The following is a 22,085-nucleotide window of genomic DNA, read 5'->3' as shown; positions in this document are numbered from 1 at the left end:
AATGACTCAAAATCTCCTTATTGTGTACTCTTAGCTTATTCTATGTCTTAGAATGACAATTGAAGCTGTATTTGTTACCACCGTACATCAAGTTTGTATGGGTTTGTATTGCATCTGTAAGGAGGGTACTCTGGAGAAAAGTTGCATGCTAAAATGGTCTGCACAATTTTCAAGATCTAATACTTTGCCTGGACTGTACTCTGAAAATACTATGAATTATGTACTTGAAGGAGAGAATTTGAAAAGGGGATAATAGGGCAACAGAGGAGGACTAAGAAGAAGGGTGAGTCCATCTCCTAAGAGAGGTTTGTTTCTGAGCTGGACCTCGTAAGAAAGGAAGCGGATGAACTAGACGTGTGGCTCAGAAGTAGTATGTGGGGAGGAGGGGAGAGTAGACATGGGAAAGGGAGAGGGGAGAAGCAGGGGAGAGGATGAAGGGAGAAATGGGGGTAGAATTTTTCAGAAGAAATCAGAGCCATGAGCCTGAATCTATGGAGTGGGAGCTGAGAAAGCACTGCATGTGGTATTGAAGGGTAAAGGAACCAGTATGCATGAAATAAACACATTAAATATATCAGGGCCTTACAGGGTTTTTTTCCCTAAGGTCGTTTGTTAGTATCCTAGTCATCAATGAGGTAATGATACTGCTGCACACTTTTGATACCTTATGATGAAGCAGGATGCTTTTGTTCTCATCTTTGGCATAGAGAAGATCCGACAGAATTGGTTGTAGGGAGAATTGAAGAAGCCAACAGTGCTGGACAAGAGAGGGACAGTTTCTACAAAATCAAATGACTCTTTGTGATTTTGTCTTTTTGTCTTAGTGAAAAAAAAATCAAATGGCTCATACCCAGAGTCCACATCTCTGTCATTTATTATTACAAAGTATAAGGGGATTTTCCAAAGTATCTTCTCCAAGGGTTACTTGGCTCCCAGTCCAGATCCACAAATTGCAAGTGATTGCAAGCCCTGTGATTGAGACACGAAAATTATGTAGCAAGTAGTGGCAAGCCAAGTCCACTGGGATACACACACACTCTAATGCTCAATCAAGATGCTTCACTAAAATGTGTGTGATTTCCACACTAGTCGGTTTCTTCAGACACCTTATTAACATGGCCGGAGAAAAGATATACTTGGCTCTAGGATTTCTTGCATTTTTATGGGCTGAATTGGGTACTCAAAACACAACAGAGGAACCCCAATGCAGGTTGATGGCTAAGTTTAATTTGTCTGGATACGTAGATGCCAAAAACCACTCGCTTGTTATTGCAGGACTGTTTCCCATTCACTCCAGGACCATCCCAGTAGATGAATCTATTTTGGAGCCAGTATCACCCATGTGTGAAGGGTAAGTCAGTATTTAATCTTCTTTCTTGTCAGTTCAGGTGGTGGGGGAGGAGTGGGGTGGTTATGGGGCTTGGGTCTCCAGGTGGAGTCTCAATGCTGTACAGAATGGTTGGTTCTCCAGAGCGCTCTGTGGTTCAGCAGCAGCTTGTTAGGCATGGAGACTTAGGGCTGCATCCTAGACTTGCAAAATGAGAACCTATGTTTTGAGAAGACTCCTGTTGATTCCCGTGCACACTGAGGACTGAGAAGCACAGATGCAGAATTAGGTAGCACTGCAGCTCTATTGTTAATTAGTAAAGTCTGAAACCCTCTTCAAGAGAAGCACACTTCATGGGAGCATGGATTTATCTGAGCAAGACCTACGCTGCTGGAAGGCTTTGCCCTTAGTGTTCGCACCTCCAAGTTGCCTCCTCAGAAAATAGGATCCATGCCTGATACTAGAATTTGCCAATAATCAGCTGTGAGAAATGCAAAACATGGATAGGACAGCTATCTGTTCATAATCAAGACACACATCACACATACGCATGCATACACGTACACACAACCACTTTAGTATGAAAAGAATGCCACAAATTGAAGAAAGCAAAGCAAATTGCCTACAACTTATTTTTATCAGAAAACAATTTTTCGTTTTTCTGTATTGTTTCTTTGCCCCCCAAAAAATACACACACACACACACACTAACACACACCCTGACACACACACACACAGACACATCATCACACTCTAAATAGTTGTAACGGAAGCACAAACACTGTTTTAGCTGCACCTTTTACCTAACACGCTAAGCATTTCCATGAAGCTTCGTGGCCATCAGAGTTGTTAGGGTACACTGTAAACATTTAGCAGTTACTGACAACTCACATCTTTACCGATTACACCTTTCCCATGATGTGTCTCACTTTCCATATCTGAGATGTCATTGTGTGAAGGGTAGTAATCAGAAAATAGGAAGGTTGACAAAGAATCCCATTCTCAAGCCTGTCATTGCTTTCCACAATGAAGCCAAAAGAATGGGGAAGAATACACAGATTTTACTTACAAAGAGATGATTGTAGAGTCAAATTTTATTTATCATATGAGTTTTCACTTCTTTAATTCCCAGTCACCTAAAATGAAAACTTAGAGTTCACCAAAATTCAATACATTGATATTTTATAAATGGAAGTACTTAATTGGTTCTCTACTGGAACTTCTGAAGGTTTCTGTCCCAGAAATGTTAGATGGTAAAGACAATACACAGATTTTAAAATATGAATTTACTTCCCTTAAAAATAATGTGCTAATGCGCCATAGTTGAAATGGTAGAGGTATGTCCTATTTAAAATAACTCCCTAATTAGGGCTATTTTGAGATTTGTGTAATCATTGAAATTAGGATTTCAGTGACTGCATCTGGGTCTTATTATGTTAAAAAATACATTTCTTTAAAATTAGATTTTATAATTATTTTCCACCAGTATCTGTCAATTGTTCCTTCTATCTTACAGTCCCAGTGTTCTCCAAGCCTTTTATTATTCTTCCATGGGATTCAACTTTTCCTTCCAATGGTCTATGTAGTGTTCAGAATCCAGGGTCAAAATAAGCAATATTAATTTATTTTTTGAATCATAAACTTTCCCATGCTTTTTCAGACCCAGGCCAGCTGGCCTTGGTGAGTTCCCGATAGAACATCCCCATTGTCTCAGTGTGTGGGTGCACCCCTCGCGGTCCTGAGTTCCTTGCTCGTGCTCCGTCTCCTTCTGCTCCTGATTTGGACCTTGAGATTTCTGTCCCGTGCTCCTCTGTCTCTGTCTCCTTTCATCGCCTGAGGAAGGTTAAAATTCATGAGGATGCCTATGTGTTTGTCTTTGGGTTCACCTTCTTATTAGCTTCTCTAGGAACATGCATTATAAGCCCAATGTCCTTTATTTATGGCTAGAAACCAAATCCGGACTGGCTGAACATAGAGGACAATGAGGAATACTGAGAACTCAAGAACAATCGCAGAGGGTTTTTGATCCTACTGCACGTACTGGCTTTGGGGGAGCCTAGGCAGTTTGGATGCTCACCTTAGGAGACCTGGATAGAGGTGGGCGGTCCTTGGGCTTCCCACAGGTCATGGAACCCTGATTGCTCTTCGAGCAGATGAGGGAGGGTGACTTGATCGGGGGAGGGGGAGGGAAATGGGAGGCGGTTGCGGGGAGGAGGCAGAAATCCTTAATAAATAAATAAATTAAATAAAAAAAAGAAAAAAAAACAAATCTAAATAAGACAAAACCAGTTTTACAATAAAAATAAGTTTTAAAAAAAAATGAATCATAAACTTTCCCTAACTGATTTAGAACTCCAGCTTGGGGTTTGGAGCAGTTTCACTCTGAAATAAACAACGTTAATGCAGCACTAGTCTCAGCTGTCCAATTGTTAAAAGTGCATAAAACAGAGAGTCTTTGTATTATTTTGAAAATGTTGCTCAGAATAGAGGAAAATAATGAGATGGAGAAAAAAAAGGTGTATTTAACTTTTGTTTGGTAGTGATAAAAAGAAGATTTAGACATTATGAAATACTGAAAACCTCATAATAAAAATTAACGAATGTAGGAAACTTTGCCACAAATCCTTTTTTTTTTAGTAATTCCCCTGTGATGATTTAAAATGATTTCCCTGTTAATTCCTAAAATACTTCCAATGCAGCTCCGCTACAGAGCGTCTTCACGCTCCCTGTTTCCCTCACAGCTGTCTTCTCAGCACCGCATCACTTCTTGGATGATTGCTTTGTAATGATAGAGAACATCCTCATACAGTTATGATGATTATGGACCTCCATGTGGGTGCTGAGAATTAAACCTGGATCCTCTGAAAAAGCAATAGTGGTCTTAAATGCTGAGCCATCTCCCCAACTTCCTACTGTTAGCTATTTAATTAAAAAAAATTACTGAGAAGAAGATGAAGTTAAATATCTACAGAAGATTTTAAGGCACAAAGGTCATGCTGAAGTACTTGCCTTTAGTAAATTAAAATGTGCTTTAACACTGAAGACAGAAGAAAATAGAAGAGTTAGTTGATATATATATAGGAGGAATTGCAAAATGTGGTCGTGACCCACAATACTTATTTTAATGGCTAGAGAATTAAAAGAATGATATATCATAGTAAATATCCTTCAGTATTAAAAATAAAATCTTAGAAGGATATGCAATTGGAATTGTATTACACATAATTTTTGTAATGTGTTTCCGTACTCTTGCTTTGTGTCTTAATGTATTTTATTGATTTTTTAAGTATGTAAAGGCATTTTATTTTCTTTCTTATTTGTTTGCTTATTTGTATGTTTGTTTTGCATCCCAAACAGTTTCCCCTTCTTCTTCTCCTCTCATATCTCTTCCCCACCCACCTACTCCTCCTTCTCCGTTTCTCTTCAGAAAAGGTCAGGCCTCCCATGGATAACTTGATATACCAACCATGGTATATCAAGTTGGAGTCAGACTAGGCACCTCCTCTCCTATTAAGGTTGGGTGTGGCAATCCTGATGTGGGATGATGCCCTCGTATACTGTAAAGATGTCACTCATATTGGTTTAATAAGTCACTGATTGGCCAGTAGCCAGGCAGGAAGTACAGGTGGGGCAACTAGACTAGGAGAATTCTGGGAAGAGGAAAGGCAGAGACACAGACATCAGCCAGAATCAGAGGAAGCAAGATGAAGATGCCTTACTGAGAAAAGGTACCAAGCCATGTGACTAAACATAAACAAAAATTATATAATCATTTAAGTTGTAAGAGGTAGTAAGTAATGAGCCTGAGCAATAGGCAAACAATTTATAATTAATATAAGACTCTATGTGTTTATTTGGGAGTGAATGGCTGCAGGACTGAGCAGGGCAGAAACTTCTGTCTACACAATCTAGTAGGAGGAATGGGTCCCAAAAGCAGACAACAGAGTCAGAAATAGTCCCTGCTTCCACTATTAGGAGTCCCACAAGGAGACAAAGCTACACAACTGTAAAGTGTATGCAGAGGGCCTAGATCAGTCCCATGAACCTAATTGTTGGGTCAGTCTCTATAAGCCCCTGTGAGCCCAGATTAGTTGTCTCTGTGGGTTTTCTTGTGGTGTCCTTGACACTCCTGGTTCCTATAATTTTTCTTCCCCTCTTCCAGAGAATTCCCTGAGGTCCACCTTATGTTAACTGTGGGTCTCCATCTGTTTCTGTCAGTTGCTGGATGAAGCCCTCTGGTGGCAGTTGAGCAAGGCACCAATCTGTTCTTCTTACTGCTCTTAATGTATTCTAGTCGTTTTTATAATTATTATTAATGATCAGAAGAACAAAGGTCAAGATAAGGAGAAGAATCATATGGCCTCAAGGACTTCCTATGAGAGTGGAAAACAAGGGGGACTGTTGGTGAAGGGAACAATTATTATAAGTATATTTTTGTGAAAAAAGAGATAATTGGCCATTTGGGAAAACTACAGAATATATATATGTGTGTGTGTGTGTGTGTGTGTGTGTGTGTGTGTGTGTGTGTGTGTGAATAAAAACCCAAATGTTTGATCCCCAAGATTACTAATCAATAGTTAATATGATTTTATATTTGAAGATTGTAATGTCAATTGAAGAGGAGACAACTGAGGTACCTATTGCTGCTTCAGCAAAAAGGTGTAATCACTTGGTAACTGAATATCCTTCCTGGAAAAGTCCCCCACCCCTATCCCCACCACCACCCACACCTGCACCCCACCCCCATTTGCCTCCCCACCTTTAACACCACCCAATCCTCAACATCATCCTCACCCCCACCCATTCCCTTATCCGCAGTGGCCAGTCCCTCACAAAAGCTTTCCTTTCCAGGTTTTACTTCCGAGGTTTCCGCTGGATGAAAACCATGATCCACACCATCAAGGAGATTAACGAGAGGAACGACATTTTGCCCAACCACACTCTGGGCTATCAGATCTTCGATTCCTGCTATTCCATCACCAAAGCAATGGAATCAGCTTTGGTGTTTCTAACAGGGCAGGAAGAATACCAACCCAACTTTAGAAACAGCACTGGATCGATTCTTGCAGGAATAGTTGGATCAGGGGGATCGTCCTTGTCAGTTGCAGCTTCAAGAATTTTTGGGTTATATTACATGCCTCAGGTATCTCGAAATATTGTGTTGAGTGCTTGTAAAGAAATAGAAATGGGGATTGGGGAGATGGCTAAGAAGTTAAGAGCATTTGCAGTTCTTTCAGTGGACCTAGATCCAGTCCCTAAGACTTATATGGTGGTTCTCAACCACCTGAAACCCCAGTTTTAGGGGATCGGAAACCCTCCTTTGGCTTTCACGCGCTGCTGGATACATGCAGTACACATAAACTAACGCAAACAGACAGGCATACACTTGAAAATGGTGGCACACACTCTTTAATCCCAGCACTTCGGGGTGTATGGAGCAGAGGCAGGCAGATCTTTGAGTTGGAGGCTAGTCTGGCCTATAGAGCTAGTTCCCAGACAACCAGGATAACACAAAGAAACCATGTCTTGAAAAACAAACAAAAAATATTTTTAAAAAATACAGTGTGTAGAAACTGTTGAAAATAGGAAATGGGGTGCACCCACACACTGAGACAATGGGGATGTTCTATCGGGAACTCACCAAGGCCAGCTGGCCTGGGTCTGAAAAAGCATGGGATAAAACCGGACTCGCTGAACATAGCGGACAATGAGGAAGAATGGGAACTCAAGAACAATCGCAGTGGGTTTTTGATCCTACTGCACGTACTGGCTTTGGGGGAGCCTAGGCAGTTTGGATGCTCACCTTAGGAGACCTGGATAGAGGTGGGCGGTCCTTGGGCTTCCCACAGGTCAGGGAATCCTGATTGCTCTGTGAGCAGAAGAGGGAGGGTGACTTGATCGGGGGAGGGGGAGGGAAATGGGAGGCGGTGGCGGGGAGGAGGCAGAAATCCTTAATAAATAAATAAATTTAAAAAAAAGAAAATAAGAAATGCGAAAGACATTGAGATGAGCTACAAAGACAGTTTAGGATGGGTGTGACGACGTTCCAAGTGTTCCTCAGCCATGAGACCTGAGGCTTCCTTAGAGGGGATTGCAATGACTCTACCCAGAACATTCTGTTTGCAGGGATGGATGCAGAGATTAAATACTTTTCACTGTCACCATGCTCCAGAGAACGGGATGCACAGTTGGTGGTTGATCCCTAGCTGGAATAAGGCATGGTTTGGTTTTGGTTTCTGTAGATGCTTGTCAATGACCACCTAAATCATCACACTCACAGTCTAAGATGGGTCTTGGAATTTCACAAAATGGATGTCCTTTTGGGATACTACCAAAAGCTGAAACAACTTTACAGATTATTGTGCATGTGCAAGCATATACATCCATGACTGCCATGACATAAATATGGAGGTTAGAGAACAACTTTAGAGAGTCGTTCCTTGCCTTCCACTTGGTTGAGGCAAAATTTTTCATTAGTGATTCTGTCTAGTATTCTCAAGGCTAAGTATCCTGCGAGCTTCTGGCCAATTCTCCATTCCCTGTCTCCCACCTTGCTACAGATGTGCAGGGATGACAGATGTATGCCACTGCATCCACTTTTTGCCTGGAGTTTGGGAACTGAACTTAGGTCATCAGGCTTGCATGACAAGCACTGTACCCACTAATCCATCACCCCAGTCCTGTCTTAGCTTTTTTAAAAAAATGTTCTTTCCTGTAGATAGCTTCCATGATGTTGCTGCCTGTGTTACGCTAACAAAGAGTGTCAGTGTTAGCCAGAGGATTAAGAATGAAATGAAAGGCCAAGAAAAGAGAACCTAGGAAGTGATGGACTCCATGAGGGAACTGACAGTTCTGGAGCTGTGGACTTGTAATAATGAAGACCCTACTGGAAGTGATACAGGAGTAGCATAATAAGGAGAATAAGGAGAATGAGTGACGTGCCGAGTTAAATTACAGAAGTGCACAAAAATGGTCACCCACACATGGCAAACTAAATTCCATTATCAGGTCCCTAAAGGTGTGTAAAGCACAGCATTCACTCTATGATCTACAGTCCTATGCCTGTCGCACCCATGCCACTACAGCTCGGTGAGCAAGCCAGGAACTGGGACTGGAGAGTTAAAACACATGCACAGAGACAGACAGAGAGAGACGTGGACACGGGTCATCCTTGATACAAGAATGCCAATTGTATTGTGCTCCAGGGAAGCTTATATAGGGATCCTTAACTGATAGCCACATCCCAGCTCTAGGGATCTTTTCAGCAGCAGGCCTCATCAGAATCCACTCCCCTGCCATCAAGGTCTCGTGCTCAGAGAAGCTGCAGGCACAGGTGTATTGCTCCGTTCACTCCAGCAGGCAAAGGGTCAGAGGCAGGCAAAGACAGTCAAGGGGCCAGGGATCTACAGCTCCCAACAAAAGTGGGAAATACGTACAAGGATTACTGACTGACAACAAAAGGGTGTACTTCATGTGAATAATTATAGGCCTATAAAATGAGAGTGTCAAAATTTGTTGCAGAAAAATGCTTGCTTAGACGTGACACTGGTACTACCTTTTAGCATCTACTCGTGTAGAAGTCCTGGCAGAATGAAATAAGTAAAGAAAAATACAAAAGGAAAGAAAAGAACAAAACTAATTGGGGTGACAGAGGAGTGAGAGAATGTAGGCAAGACAAATCGGCGCTACCAAATGGATGGGGAGTGGGCTCAGTCCATCATCTTTGCGCGTGAGATACTGAAGGTGACAAAGAGTCTGGATGTCAGGACTCAGAGGAGTCACAGATCTCCAGAGAGGATAAAGGAAAGAGCAAATGACATCTTGGTCAAGGCCATTCATGAAAATACTACATTGAATTTTATCAATAATAGGCAGCCCTAACCCCCTTGGTATTGGCAAGGAAGACTGAAGACTTCCATTGATGGACCTCACTCACTCAGTAGGAGCAGAAAGTGATTTTTCATGGAAAAAATGTGAGGGAAACTCAAGAACTATTCAGTTCTTCCCTCTCAGAATATTCTGAAGCTGGCCTCCTAATAACTATAAATATTTTCAATTGTAGGTTGGCTATACTTCTTCCTCCTCAATTCTTAGTGACAAATTCCAGTTTCCATCTTATCTTCGCACAATACCCAGTGATAAGATCCAGTCTGTGGCCATGGTGAGTCTTATCCTACACTTTGGTTGGGTCTGGGTCGGCGCCATTGCAGCTGATGATGATTATGGAAAATATGGAGTAAAAGATTTTAAGGAAAGGATGGAGAGTCTCAACCGCTGTATTGCATTTTCTGAAACCATTCCCAAAGTCTACTCCAATGAGAAAATGCAAAAGGCCGTCAAGGCAGTGAAGAGTTCCACGGCCAGAGTCATTGTGCTCTTTACCTCTGACATTGACCTCATCCCCTTTGTGCTGGAGGTGGTTCATCATAACATAACTAACAGGACATGGATAGCCAGCGAAGCCTGGATTACCTCCGCCCTCATTGCAAAGCCCGAGTACTTCCCCTATTTTGGCGGAACTATTGGATTTGCAATCCCAAGAACCGTTATACCAGGACTGAAAGAGTTTCTTTATGACGTGCACCCTAGCAAGGATCCAAATGACGTCCTGACCATTGAATTCTGGCAAACTGCTTTTAACTGTACCTGGCCCAATAGCAGTGTGCCTTACAACGTGGACCACAGAGTGAATATGACTGGCAAAGAAGACAGGTTGTATGACATGTCTGATCAGCTCTGCACTGGAGAGGAGAAGCTGGAAGACCTGAAAAACACCTATCTGGATGTGTCTCAGCTCAGAATCACCAACAACGTCAGACAAGCTGTGTATGCTATGGCTTACGCCCTAGATAGTCTCAGTAACTGTGAAGAGGGATACGGTCCATATGAGCCAGATAAGTCTTGTGCATATATACCCACCTTTGAATTCTGGCAGGTGAGTTGTTTTACTTCATGATATAGCATGCCATTCATAAGTATTCAAGACCTTAAAGCTATTTACAATTGTTTTTGATCGTCACATCTCCTTATATGATCACTTAAAGAAATGGTTTGCCTGTTTGACTGGGATGGTTTTTGTTTGTTTGTTATTCCTGAGACACATTTTTTTTCTGTAACTTTCCTGGCTGTTCTGGACCATTACCTGGGAGTCTCACTTCCATGCCTCCTGGTTTTCATCTCATATTAAGCAATTCACATTGGTTCAGAGTAACCTTGATGCTGGAGGGCACATTTTTAATCTGAGTCACATCTTCTCTTGAAAGTGGGGATGGACTTGGAGGGTTTTTTTCTCAGGCTTCACTCAGGGCGACATTCAGGTGACTTCCTGTTGCCTCTGAGTCCAGATGCGGCTCTCTCAGCTCCCACACCATGTCTGCCTGCGTCCTGCCATGTTCCCCTTCATGATAACCATGGGCTGAACTCTGAAACTATAAACAAGCCACCCTAAATTTAATATTTCATTATAAGAGTTGCTGTGGTCATGGTGTCTCTTCACAGCAATAGTAACCCCTAACAAGTCTCTAACTTGTTACTTCTTCCTTGACTGAGCATCGTCATTTTAATTCTCTGTCGATACAACAGAGGCTGCTATAGCTGGGACCTTTGAATTTCCCGGAGACATTCATTTTCAATTATTGCTAATACTATTAACTTTGGTAGCTTAACTGTAATATCACCATTTTTATATGAAATTGCTATATTTTCAATGGGAAGTAATAATTATCTTGTTGGACAACATTTTGAGGCTCTGAAAATATATTGCTTTTAATTATACATTTTACTGATGAGTTTTAGCACTCACTGAAATTATTCTTTATTTTTTTGTTATTACTGTGTATGTGTGCCTTTTTGGTGGTGGGATCAGTTCCTTAATGTGGAGACATATGAGTAAAAAGACAATGAGCAACTCTCTGATATAGCATTCCACCATACTTGAATTTCTTATAGAAGTAGATATATATTTTAAATAAAGGTAAGTGATTACTTCTGTAATCTAGGAGACCCCTCTAAATAAACAGGTCTAAAATGAACTCTTCAATCAGTTGGGTCTTGATTATTAGGACACAGAATGAGGAAGAGAGAGGAAGAGCTTGTAAATTAAAGTTCAGAGAGGTGAGGGAGAATCTTAGCTACTCATGAAGGTATTGGGGTGTCTGTGGATGACGTTCACCTAGGTCTTGTCAGAAGAGAGACAGAGGTTTCCAGGAGACTCAGAAGAATTGTCTGAGCTTCTGGGTGTAGAACAGTCTTAACTCTAGACCAATGAATCCACAGGGACCAGCCCTTGCAGCTTAAGACAGAAGGAAGATTTGCTAAGGTCCCGTTCACAGAGCTTTGAGTGGTCATTTGTCAGGAAGGATGATTTTAAGATAGACCTAGCCTCCTAAGTTAATGTAAGGAGGTGATCATGAAAAGGTAAGGTTACACTTGAGGCTGTTCTTGTCCTGGTACTCAGTGACAGTCTTGATTATCTATCTGCAAGGTACAACATACTGAAATGGATAGTGACTTCTGAGTCCAGCAGGAGGTCTGACCTGGAGGAAGGAGCTACCATAAAGGACTTAAGTGACGTTGAGATAGGTTGTAGACTTGGAAAATATAGGATCATTACAGTTCAAGTGGGAGAAGAATGGGCTAAGAACATTGTCCTGAGTGCACGTTTAGTAAGATCTCTCCCAAGTTCATCTGGACCTTCCTACCTTCCTGGAAGACAGGGAATGTCAACCACTGTGGCTCAAGCCTTTAATCTCAGTACTTGGAGGGCAGAGGCAGGTTGATCTCTGCGAGTTCCAGGCCAACCTGATCTACAAAGCAAGTTACAGACAAGCCAGGGCTATGAGACCCTGACTCAAACAAAATAAGGCCAACCAACAAAAAAATGCCAAAGATGGGGATGTCATGCTGCATAGAGACAATACTTAATTTTGAAAATAATATTAGAATGCCAGCTGGTGATTAAATTAATTAGTTTAATTCTAATTTAATTAGAATAAAAGGTGGCACACCTTTAATCCCAGCACTCGGTAGGCAGAGGTGGGTGGATCTCTGTGAGTTTGAGGCCAGCCCGGTCTACAGAGCTAGTTCCAGGACAGGTTCCATGGCTACAGAGAAACCCTGTCTCGAAAAACAAAAACAAACAACAACAACAACAGCAAACAACAACAAAAAAGAAAGTAATATTAGAAATGAAAACTGGTTCATTATCTGTCTGCGAACCAGAAAAGCCCAAAATGAAGGATAATGTATTCTATAAGAATGATTGTTATCTCTGAGGTCCTGTTCCATTTTTGTTGGAAATGCCGCTATCCACCTGGTAAAGGTATTCAAAGGAACTAATAGGTATTTGAGTCTCTAACACAGAGGTAGGTGAATGAACCCTATTTTCTAATTTTCCTCTGGCATACTTCGCTATGTTGGAGAGGCTGTAAAGGAAAGTGGTCTGAGGACTCCTTTCGGATGGACCTGACAACAGGTTGGGAAAAGTTTGGAAACTGACCATAAGGAACTCTGTCATCTGTGAAAAGAGCTCCACCGAGGGATGCAGTGAGGATATTGGAGAGCAAAATTGGGAACTAAGGCAACCTGAAGCAGAAGCTAAGCCACTTGTTTTCCCTGTTCATCAGTTTGTTACCCGTGGGAATGCCCCAGTTGATGTGGGATTCTCCTCTGTATGCTGTGATTACCATTAATAAATAAAGAAAAAGTGTTCTGTGTCAGTACGCAAGGGAGCTTGATCAAGCTGCATTTGGGTTATGTGTATGAACCTCATCTGCCCAGGCATGCATGAAGATCAAGATATAGGGTTTTTTTCACCATGCAAAAACAAACAAACAAACACAAACACACAAAAGGGCACCAATGTAAAGATTAAAACAACGACAACAAAAGCAACCTCAATGGTGAAAAAAATTGTAGACAAATTTAATACATTATTAAGGTGAATAATAATTAAAAACACAAAAATTTAAATAATACAGTAAGGTGAAAAAAGTGATGAGGGTATAGTAAATAAAAAAATCAAGAGGGAGAATGAAGAGAGGACCTGAGAGGTGACAGCCGTATGCATAGGGCAAACGTGTCCCCTGAATATGTGGACTTTTCTTTCCTATGGAAATGCTGTTGTGGTCAGTACTGGACAAGTGTCTTGTTCCCATCAGAGCTGGCTTGGCCTCACTAACATTCCTTCTTTGCTTACAGGGGCCTCTGCTGTCTACACTTAGCTTGTATTCTGTGGCCTGGGGAGGTGCTCTGCACCCCCTCCCCTGCTCCCAGGAGACTTCCTAGATTATGTTCTCTAGGGTGACTCTTGCTTTAACTGATGTGTGTCCTATGTACATAGCAATGTGCTATGTGTTATGTGCAATATGCTATGAGATGTGTCCTATGTGCATAGCAACCTTAGGAAGCAGCTATAGTACTGAGGTGGACATGGAAAGGGTCTGTGTTCACACCTTAGAAAGCAGCTATAGTACTGAGGTGGACATGGAAAGGGTCTGTGTTCACACCTTAGGAAGCAGCTATAGTACTGAGGTGGACATGGAAAGGGTCTGTGTTCACACCTTAGGAAGCAGCTATAGTACTGAGGTGGACATGGAAAGGATCTGTGTTCACACCTTCAACAACTTTGAATCCCCCTGCTGGAAGGATGCAGCTGTGGGGATTATAAATACCCCTGGAACTTATGTCCTACAGTCAAAGAGAACAAATAGGTGTCTCCAGGACTGATTATCCCCCTGGCCTGAACCTGAGAACAATCAAATTCCAGGGTTGGTCTCAGCTGGTAGACTTTGCTCTTGTTGACTTGGGTTGGTGCTCTCCCTTCCTATGTACTTCCTAACCAATGCTGGGGCTCCTGCTATGTCCTCCAGTCAGCATCTGTTGCTCTGATCTCCACAACTGACTCCTTGATCTGTCTCCTCACTCATGAGGTGTGACAGGCCAAATGATTATTCCCTAATCTTAGGCTCCCAGGGTGGCTCCATTTGAACAACGGGAGACAGTACTCAGATGCTAGACTGTGAGACACATAAAGAGACAAAATGGGCTGTTTCTCCATCACTAACCCGTCTGCCAAAGGAACGAAGGCTACAGCCTGCTCCTGGGGTGGGGGGACTGCTTGCCTCTCACCCAGGTCTCCCTTTAGAGGAAGCTTCCTCCCTCTGTGCAAGGTGACTTCATGGTGGAGGCTGTGTTTGGTTTATGGCTTTGTCGTGTGTGGCTCATCTCTTTTCTTTGCATTGCTCAAGCGTTCTTTCATTACTTCATTCTCTCTGTGAATTTTTGAGCCGCTCGATTTTGGGCTGGAGTCTACTTTTTTTCTTATTCTGACTTTCACTAGTTTACACAGCAAAAGCTTCTACCCTGCCATCTTACCAGAATATTCCCAGTGAAACCTTTATAATGCTGTGTGTATGTACATTCAGAGTTCCTCTCCTTGTGGCCAGCCGTGTATCATGACTGATTTGCACACGTGGCTAGAGGTTGTCATAGATGATAAAAAAAAGTAATGGAGAGACCAAGAGGAAGCGCTACAATTTCAAAAATTAAATATAAATTTGAAATGATTTTCTTTATAGAACCATTGAATTTTTGACAACTTGCTATCTTCTCTTATTTTTATTGCCTGTGTTGCTTTCTAGCTGATGTACTATATGAAGGAAATTAAATTTAAAACACACGATGACAAGTGGCTCGCTCTGGATGAAAATGGCGATGTGGCACGAGGTCACTATGACATCCTAAACTGGCAATTAGACAACAATGGAGAAGTTTCCTTTGTGACAGTTGGGAAATTCAAATTCAAAAGCAACAAGCGTGAGATCATCATTTGGAGGGATTCTCCACTGTTTTGGAACACCGAGTCATCAAAGGTTAGTGACACTGATAGATTATTTGATTTATAGCTATATGTATATGTACATATATATGTGTGTGTGTGTGTATATATATATTTTGAGACAGGGTTTCTCTGTGGCTTTGGAGCCTGTCCTGGAACTATTTTTAAAGATACTAATGAAATGTAAAATATTTAGAAATTATCCTAATTACAAATCAGTTTTCCTGAATACAGCATATTTTAAAATATATGAAAATTCACGTTCTTAATTTTTTAATATTTTCTTGGATTTTAGTATTAAGCATAAGAATCTGTATGATTTAGTCTCAAGCACTCTTTATGATTTTTGACCATGTTTGTGTTTCATTTCCTCTTTCTGTTTACATAGTGGTGAGGGGTGTGCATGCTTGCCCATGTGTGATGTGATGCATGCTTGCGGTTGTATTTGTGCATGCACGTGCATGCCAGAGGCTGATGTTGGGATATTCCTAAGTCACTCTTGTTAAGATATTTGATCAGGGTCTCTCACTGAACTTGAAGCTCGCCTATTTAGCTAGGCTGGCTGTCCAGTGACTGCTAGTGATTTGCTTGGCTCTCTCATTACTTCTGGGATTACACATGTGTTCTACCATGCTGGCTTTTATTGGGTGTTTGGGATCTGAACGGAGGCTCTTGTGCTTGGGAAGCACTTCACCAAAGCCATGCTCCTATTCCTCCTCTATATCACTTACCCAATGCATTCTCTCATTTTGCAGGGAGGTTGATGCTATAGGTAATAGGACTTGTAGTTAGCTGGTGTTGATGATTAATTTTCTCCTCTGGCAGCATGCAGAATACTGGCTAGCACCATGAATGCTAGTCAGCATGAGTAAAGCTTCTAGTTGGGCACCAGCTCTACTTCTCTGTTTGATAGCTTAAGTGTTGTCTTTAGCAATAGGGCCTTAGACTCAGAATATGGAGAGCATCCAGTAGCCTTGGCAATATCCCGTGGTGTTAGAGTGGTCCATGAGATAGACCCCTTTGGCCAACAGGGATCTATGCAGAAGATGGGCTGAACAGATTTTAGGGGACAGAGGTGGTGGACGACTCCAAGGAATGACTCTTGCAGACACAACATGTCTGATGTATACATAACTCACGGAGACTGAGGCACCACACATTGTAACTATACAGGTTCAAGCCAGATGGGGTCCCAGCACTGAGAGAGGGAAGTGAGTTTCATGTTCATCCCTTACCAAAATGTTGTTTTTCAATTAATATGCTGGCGAAAGGAAAAACAATTTTCTCCAGTGGAGTGCAACTGTGTACATCATCCACACTCCAGGTCTCATGCCCAACAGTAGTTGACCAATACAAGATGAACTCTATGGTGATGGTGGGGTGTGTGTGTGTGTGTGTGTGTGTGTGTGTGTGTGTGTGTGTGTGTGCGCGCGCGCGCGCGCGTGCTAGGGTATTAGGGGAAGAGCTTTTAAATTTTTTGGGGGGATTTATTCTGTCTTATTCCTTTTTTTTGGTTCTGATTTTCACTTTTTTCTCCTTATAAAAGGGAGAGAGAGAAAGAACATGAGGTAGGATGGCTAGGGAGGAGGGGAAGTTCTGGGAAGAGTTGAGAGAGGAGGTAAAACACCATCAAAATACACTATAGGATAAAGCTAAGTGAAAAAAGAAATGCCCTCCCACCCCCAGATTCAGATATAAATTCATCTGTAAATATCACTATTATTCTGTATTTCAATGTGTAAAATTCTTTATGAGTCATGATATGAAAGAAGGCCCCTAAAATTTCTAACCTGACATAGCAAGAAAATATTCCTAAACTACCTCTCTTCTGCAATTGTTTTATGCCTTTTAAATTTGCTCCCTTGAATTGACTTTAAATTTTTTTCCTACCATTTATAAAACATTAATTTAATATTATGTTGAAATTATTTTGCTCAGAGAATATATGTTTCAGGTTTTCAGGATGATTATTGGAGTTTTAAGTTCTCCTAAAACGGGAACAGCCTTAGCAAACTGTCTCATCTACAGTATCTCATGTGATATTAGCTTGATCTTAAACACCAAGATTACATAGAGCTGCCATTAGCGTTTGCTTGGCATTCCAGAGTCAATCACAAGACTGTTCTTCAGTAGAAGTTCTTTCTAAGCTCTCTATATTGTCATGCCTTGTTTGCTATCTTTGCTCGCTATGCTGGGTTCATCTCCTTTATAAATAAGACACACGTCTCCCTGGAAATACAATTGGGAACATTCTCAGTTTCACAAGTGGAAAAGGTTCAAGGCTTTGTTATATCTACAGTCTTTGTCTTTGTTAGCGTCCCTATTCAGTCTGCACGGACGAGTGTTCTCCGGGGACCAGGAAGGGGATTCGACAAGGGGAACCCATCTGCTGCTTTGATTGCATCCCATGTGCTGATGGATATGTGTCAGAGAAACCAGGTAGAGATGGGCACTTATTCACACTTTTTCACATTTGTCCATTAATTAAACATTAATGAACAAAAAGGTCCTTGGAAACATATTTTTACAAAATTGCAAGCAGTGTATGACAAAAAATTATTAACATCAATCAAATTACTGAATGTTCTGTGCAGTGTGGATAAAGGATTAAAAAACATATAAAATGTGAAATATGAATAAACTAATAAAATGTTCAAGTTATTGTTTCTAAAATGGACTCAGCACTAACTAGAGCTGGATATGAGTCACTCGCTTGTCTTAAGGTGCTGTGCACTGAGAACACATGCGGGGCACAGCACTGCTGCAGAAGCTCCTGCAACAGCTCGCTCAGTTGCTGCTCTCTGGAGGTGACCTAAGCAGCTTGGTTTTGTGAAGTGTGTTGAAACAGGACAATATACATTTCTCCTTTTTTTGTTGTTGAAGGAACAAAAATTCACTTGACTTTTGTTACATGTCCCTTAAGAACAACCATGTAGAAAGGAAAAAATGGTCTGCAGTGTAGTACAATTATCCTACAGAGCTCCCTGGCTACAGGTCCCCAGGGTCCACCCAGAATTCCATCACAGATGTCCAGCCCGGGAGTCAGAGTGACTGAAAGGAAACACCAGTCTTTCCCTGGATCTTTAAATTACATTGGGTAGACCCATCCCCTCATCTGCTAAAGTAGCTCTTTCTTGATCACCAATGCTTCCTCTTAGAGCCTCCATCCATACAGACTTGGCCTTCTTAGCCTCAGGGACTAGAGGTGATGGTTTTGTTTTTCTTCCTACCCTCATCCTCACCACTCATTCAACTGAGCATCTGGAGTTGACGACATTTGATTGGGCACAATTCTCCTCCATGAGGGGATATTGAATGAGAGAATGAAAACACAAGGGGTTTAACAGATTGCGTTCCAGTCCTTTTGATTGTCTCACCTCAGTAGCTGTGACTTTCTCATTGCTGGGTGGTTCTTAGGTTGATAAAGACACACCTTTTATAGATAGATAGAGAAGAAAGACAGGAGCACATCACGGGAAAAGACCAATTCAAGAAAGCCTGGGGTTGGAGAGAAATGTGCAATTCCTAAAATTGAAAGCAACTCTCAATCTGCCATAGCATCTATAGGCACCAAGCACATTTTCCCACACTAATTTTAAGATCACACACACATGCACATGTATGCACACACACACACACCTTGCTCATGCCTTTGACTGCTCTGCACTATTCACAGTTAAAGGTGACAACTGGGTTCCTTACAATCAATTCTCTGATCTTTCTCAATAGGCCAAAGAGAATGTGACCCATGTGGGGAAGACGACTGGTCCAATGCACAGAAGAACAAGTGTGTGCCAAAGGAGGTGGAGTTCCTCGCTTATGAGGAGGCCCTGGGGTTCACCCTTGTCATCCTCTCCATCTTGGGGGCACTCGTGGTCTTGGCAGTCATCGTGGTGTATGTGATCCACAGGCACACTCCATTGGTGAAGGCCAATGACCGGGAGCTGAGCTTCCTCATTCAGATGTCTCTGCTCATCACGGTGCTCTCATCCTTGCTCTTCATAGGCAAGCCACTGAACTGGTCCTGCATGGCCCGCCAGGTCACTCTGGCGCTAGGCTTTTGCCTCTGTCTGTCTTCCATTCTCGGAAAGACTATTTCACTCTTTTTTGCCTACAGGATTTCCATATCCAAAACTCGACTTATATCCATGCACCCTGTTATTCGAAAACTCATTGTTCTGGTCTGTGTTTTGGGGGAGATTGGTGCATGCTCAGCTTACTTGGTATTGGAACCTCCGAGGATGTTCAAGAACATTGAACCTCAAAATGTAAAGATCATCTTTGAATGCAATGAAGGTTCTATAGAGTTCCTGTGCTTCATATTTGGGTTTGATGTCCTTCTGGCCTTACTGTGTTTCCTTACAACATTTGTAGCTCGCCAGCTGCCAGATAACTACTATGAAGGGAAATGCATCACGTTTGCAATGCTGGTCTTTTTCATTGTCTGGATCTCTTTTGTCCCTGCGTACCTGAGCACCAAAGGAAAATTCAAAGTGGCCGTGGAAATATTTGCCATTTTGGCATCCAGCTATGGCTTGTTAGGCTGTATATTTCTTCCCAAGTGCTTCATTATTCTGCTGAGACCAAAGAGGAACACTGATGAAACTGTTGGTGGGAGAGTCCCCACTGTAGACAGGAGCATCCAGCTGACCTCAGCTTCTGTGAGCAGTGAGCTTAACAACACCACAGTGTCGACTGTTCTGGATGAGTAGAGTCGTGAGTCCTAGGGGACTGGCAGAGCTGGATGATGACCTGGCTCAACCTTCCCTGTCAGGTTGCTCCAGAAGCAGCTGCCTGTTGCTCTGGGGTACTGGGAATTTTTCCCTTCATAATGTAGTCTTAGTATAGTGAATAAAACCTTAGTCTGCAAAATACCATTTGTCAAGGAGTATAATATGACATCATTGAAATTGTTAACTACTTCATTAAAAACATTTCATTGGGTCTTTTACAATAGAGGATGTGACAAATACTTCAGTATGTAAAGTGTTGTTGGTCAAGTTTAATGTCTCTGGCTTCTGATACTATGATAAAACATGGACCCAAACCAACTGGGGAGGGAAGGATTTATTTCATCGAGCATCTCTCAGGTTACACTTAATAGCTGAAGAAACCAAGGCAGGAACTCAAGGTTTGGAAGTGGAGGCAGGAGCTGAAGGGCCAAAGCAGAGAGCACAGAAGAATGCTGCTTACTGACTTGCTCTCTGTGGCTTGTTCATCTTGTTTCCTTATACAACACCCCAGGACAATGTGCCCGGGGGTGCCACTGCCCACAGGGGACTGGGTCCTACCACAAAAATCATTAATAAAAAAAATGTTCCATATAGATGTTTACAGGGAATATGATGGAGGCAATTCCTCAGTTAAGGCTTCCTTTTCCTAGATGATTCTAGTTTGTGACAAGTTGACAAAAACTAATCGGAACAAGGTGGTTAGCATTCCTTCTCTGAGTCATTATCATCAACCTACGTGTGTGTGTGTGTGTGTGTGTGTGTGTGTGTGTGTGTGAATGACAGTGAGAAATATTGGTTAAAATATTAGTTCGTGTTTAAGGGAATTTGTTTTAATGCAAAACTTCCACTTCAAATACTTCCCTTTAAACATCAGAACTCAAAGTGCATTTTGTATCTTAACCTTATTTGGCTATGGCTATGAACATGAGGTATGCATCAAGATGGGGCTGTGAAGACAGCTCAATTATTAGAACATTTGCTTCTCTTTGCATAGGACCCTTGTTTGGGTGCCAATGCCCACATGTTGCCTAACAATGACTCTTAATTCCAATTCTAAAAGCTCTGACACTCACCTCTGACCTCTAAGGACACTACATGCATACAGCGCTTATACGTGCCTACAAGCAAAGAAATCATGCCCATAAAGTAGAGTTAAGTAGATAAATCTTTTAAAAAGTATGAACTAAGTTATCCACAGAGCTCTTGAATTAACCCTCCTCCCAGAATATGTAGCTTCTAGAATGAGCAGCTCACAGACTTGACAGATGTGACTGACTATCCAAATAACAGTTGCTTGTTGGATAAAATATTGCTTAGAAACCATTCAATGTGACTTGGAATAAGGTAATGAATGTGAAATGTCAGTTTGCTACCAGGCAGCTCTGATGTTTGCTAGGCCTCAGAAGCAAGCTGCTAGCAGGTCACCTGGCAGCTCAGGTCACCTGGTCTTGATTCGCTAATGAACCCCGGGGTGTTGCTGAGGGCTAGAGAACCAGTCATAACCTGTGAGCAAGCTACAGGCCCAATGAAATACAAAAATTGGAAACTCAGGACAGCGAGGGGCGCACCCACACACTGAGACAATGGGGATGTTCTATCGGGAACTCACCAAGGCCAGTTGGCCTGGGTCTGAAAAAGCATGGGACAAATCCAGACTAGCTGAACATAGAGGACAATGAGGAATACTGAGAACTCAAGAACAATCGCAGTGGGTTTTTGATCCTACTGCACGTACTGGCTTTGGGGGAGCCTAGGCAGTTTGGATGCTCACCTTAGGAGACCTGGATAGAGGTGGGCGGTCCTTGGGCTTCCCACAGGTCAGGGAACCCTGATTGCTCTGTGAGCAGATGAGGGAGGGTGACTTGATCGGGGGAGGGGGAGGGAAATGGGAGGCGGTTGCAGGGAGGAGGCAGAAATCCTTAATGAATAAATTAAAATAAAAAAAAAAGAGAGAAAAAAAATATAAAAAAATTGGAAACTTGGGAATGGTCCCTTGGGATTGCATAGTTATTTTCTCAAGACACAGTTTCTCTGACCTCGGCGTTTATGCCCACCAGCGAGAGAACTAGAGACCCCATGAATGGGTGGCCCTGGCCTCAGAATCTACTGTGACTGGACCCACACGTAGGTTAGCCACTGGCCTATGCTCTCAAGGATCTCCAGGTCCTCTAATCAATGAGGCCACAGC

General features: G+C 42.1%; 1 protein-coding gene across 3 annotated transcripts; it reads left to right on the top strand.

Annotated features, from left to right (window-relative positions):
* The first annotated feature begins 1,115 nt into the window (after positions 1–1,115).
* LOC142836407 (vomeronasal type-2 receptor 1) lies at positions 1,116–19,876 on the top strand. Of its 3 annotated transcripts, none has more exons than XM_075950666.1 (6): positions 1,116–1,351; positions 6,179–6,470; positions 9,390–10,262; positions 14,968–15,198; positions 17,480–17,603; positions 18,894–19,876. In XM_075950666.1, the coding sequence occupies exons 1-6, from the start codon at positions 1,116–1,118 to the stop codon at positions 19,874–19,876; spliced, it is 2,739 nt and encodes a 912-aa protein (XP_075806781.1). The 3 variants fall into 3 exon arrangements, with proteins under 3 accessions (XP_075806781.1, XP_075806782.1, XP_075806783.1); XM_075950667.1 differs by having other exon boundaries at positions 1,215–1,344; positions 6,166–6,470; XM_075950668.1 differs by having other exon boundaries at positions 1,326–1,342.
* Positions 19,877–22,085: the final 2,209 nt, after the last annotated feature.

The sequence above is a fragment of the Microtus pennsylvanicus genome, chromosome 16, assembly GCF_037038515.1.
Source record: "Microtus pennsylvanicus isolate mMicPen1 chromosome 16, mMicPen1.hap1, whole genome shotgun sequence".
In the NCBI taxonomy this organism is placed as follows: Eukaryota; Metazoa; Chordata; class Mammalia; order Rodentia; family Cricetidae; genus Microtus; species Microtus pennsylvanicus.
Note: the sequence above shows the minus strand (reverse complement) of the source record. Positions and strands in the feature narration are given on the sequence as shown.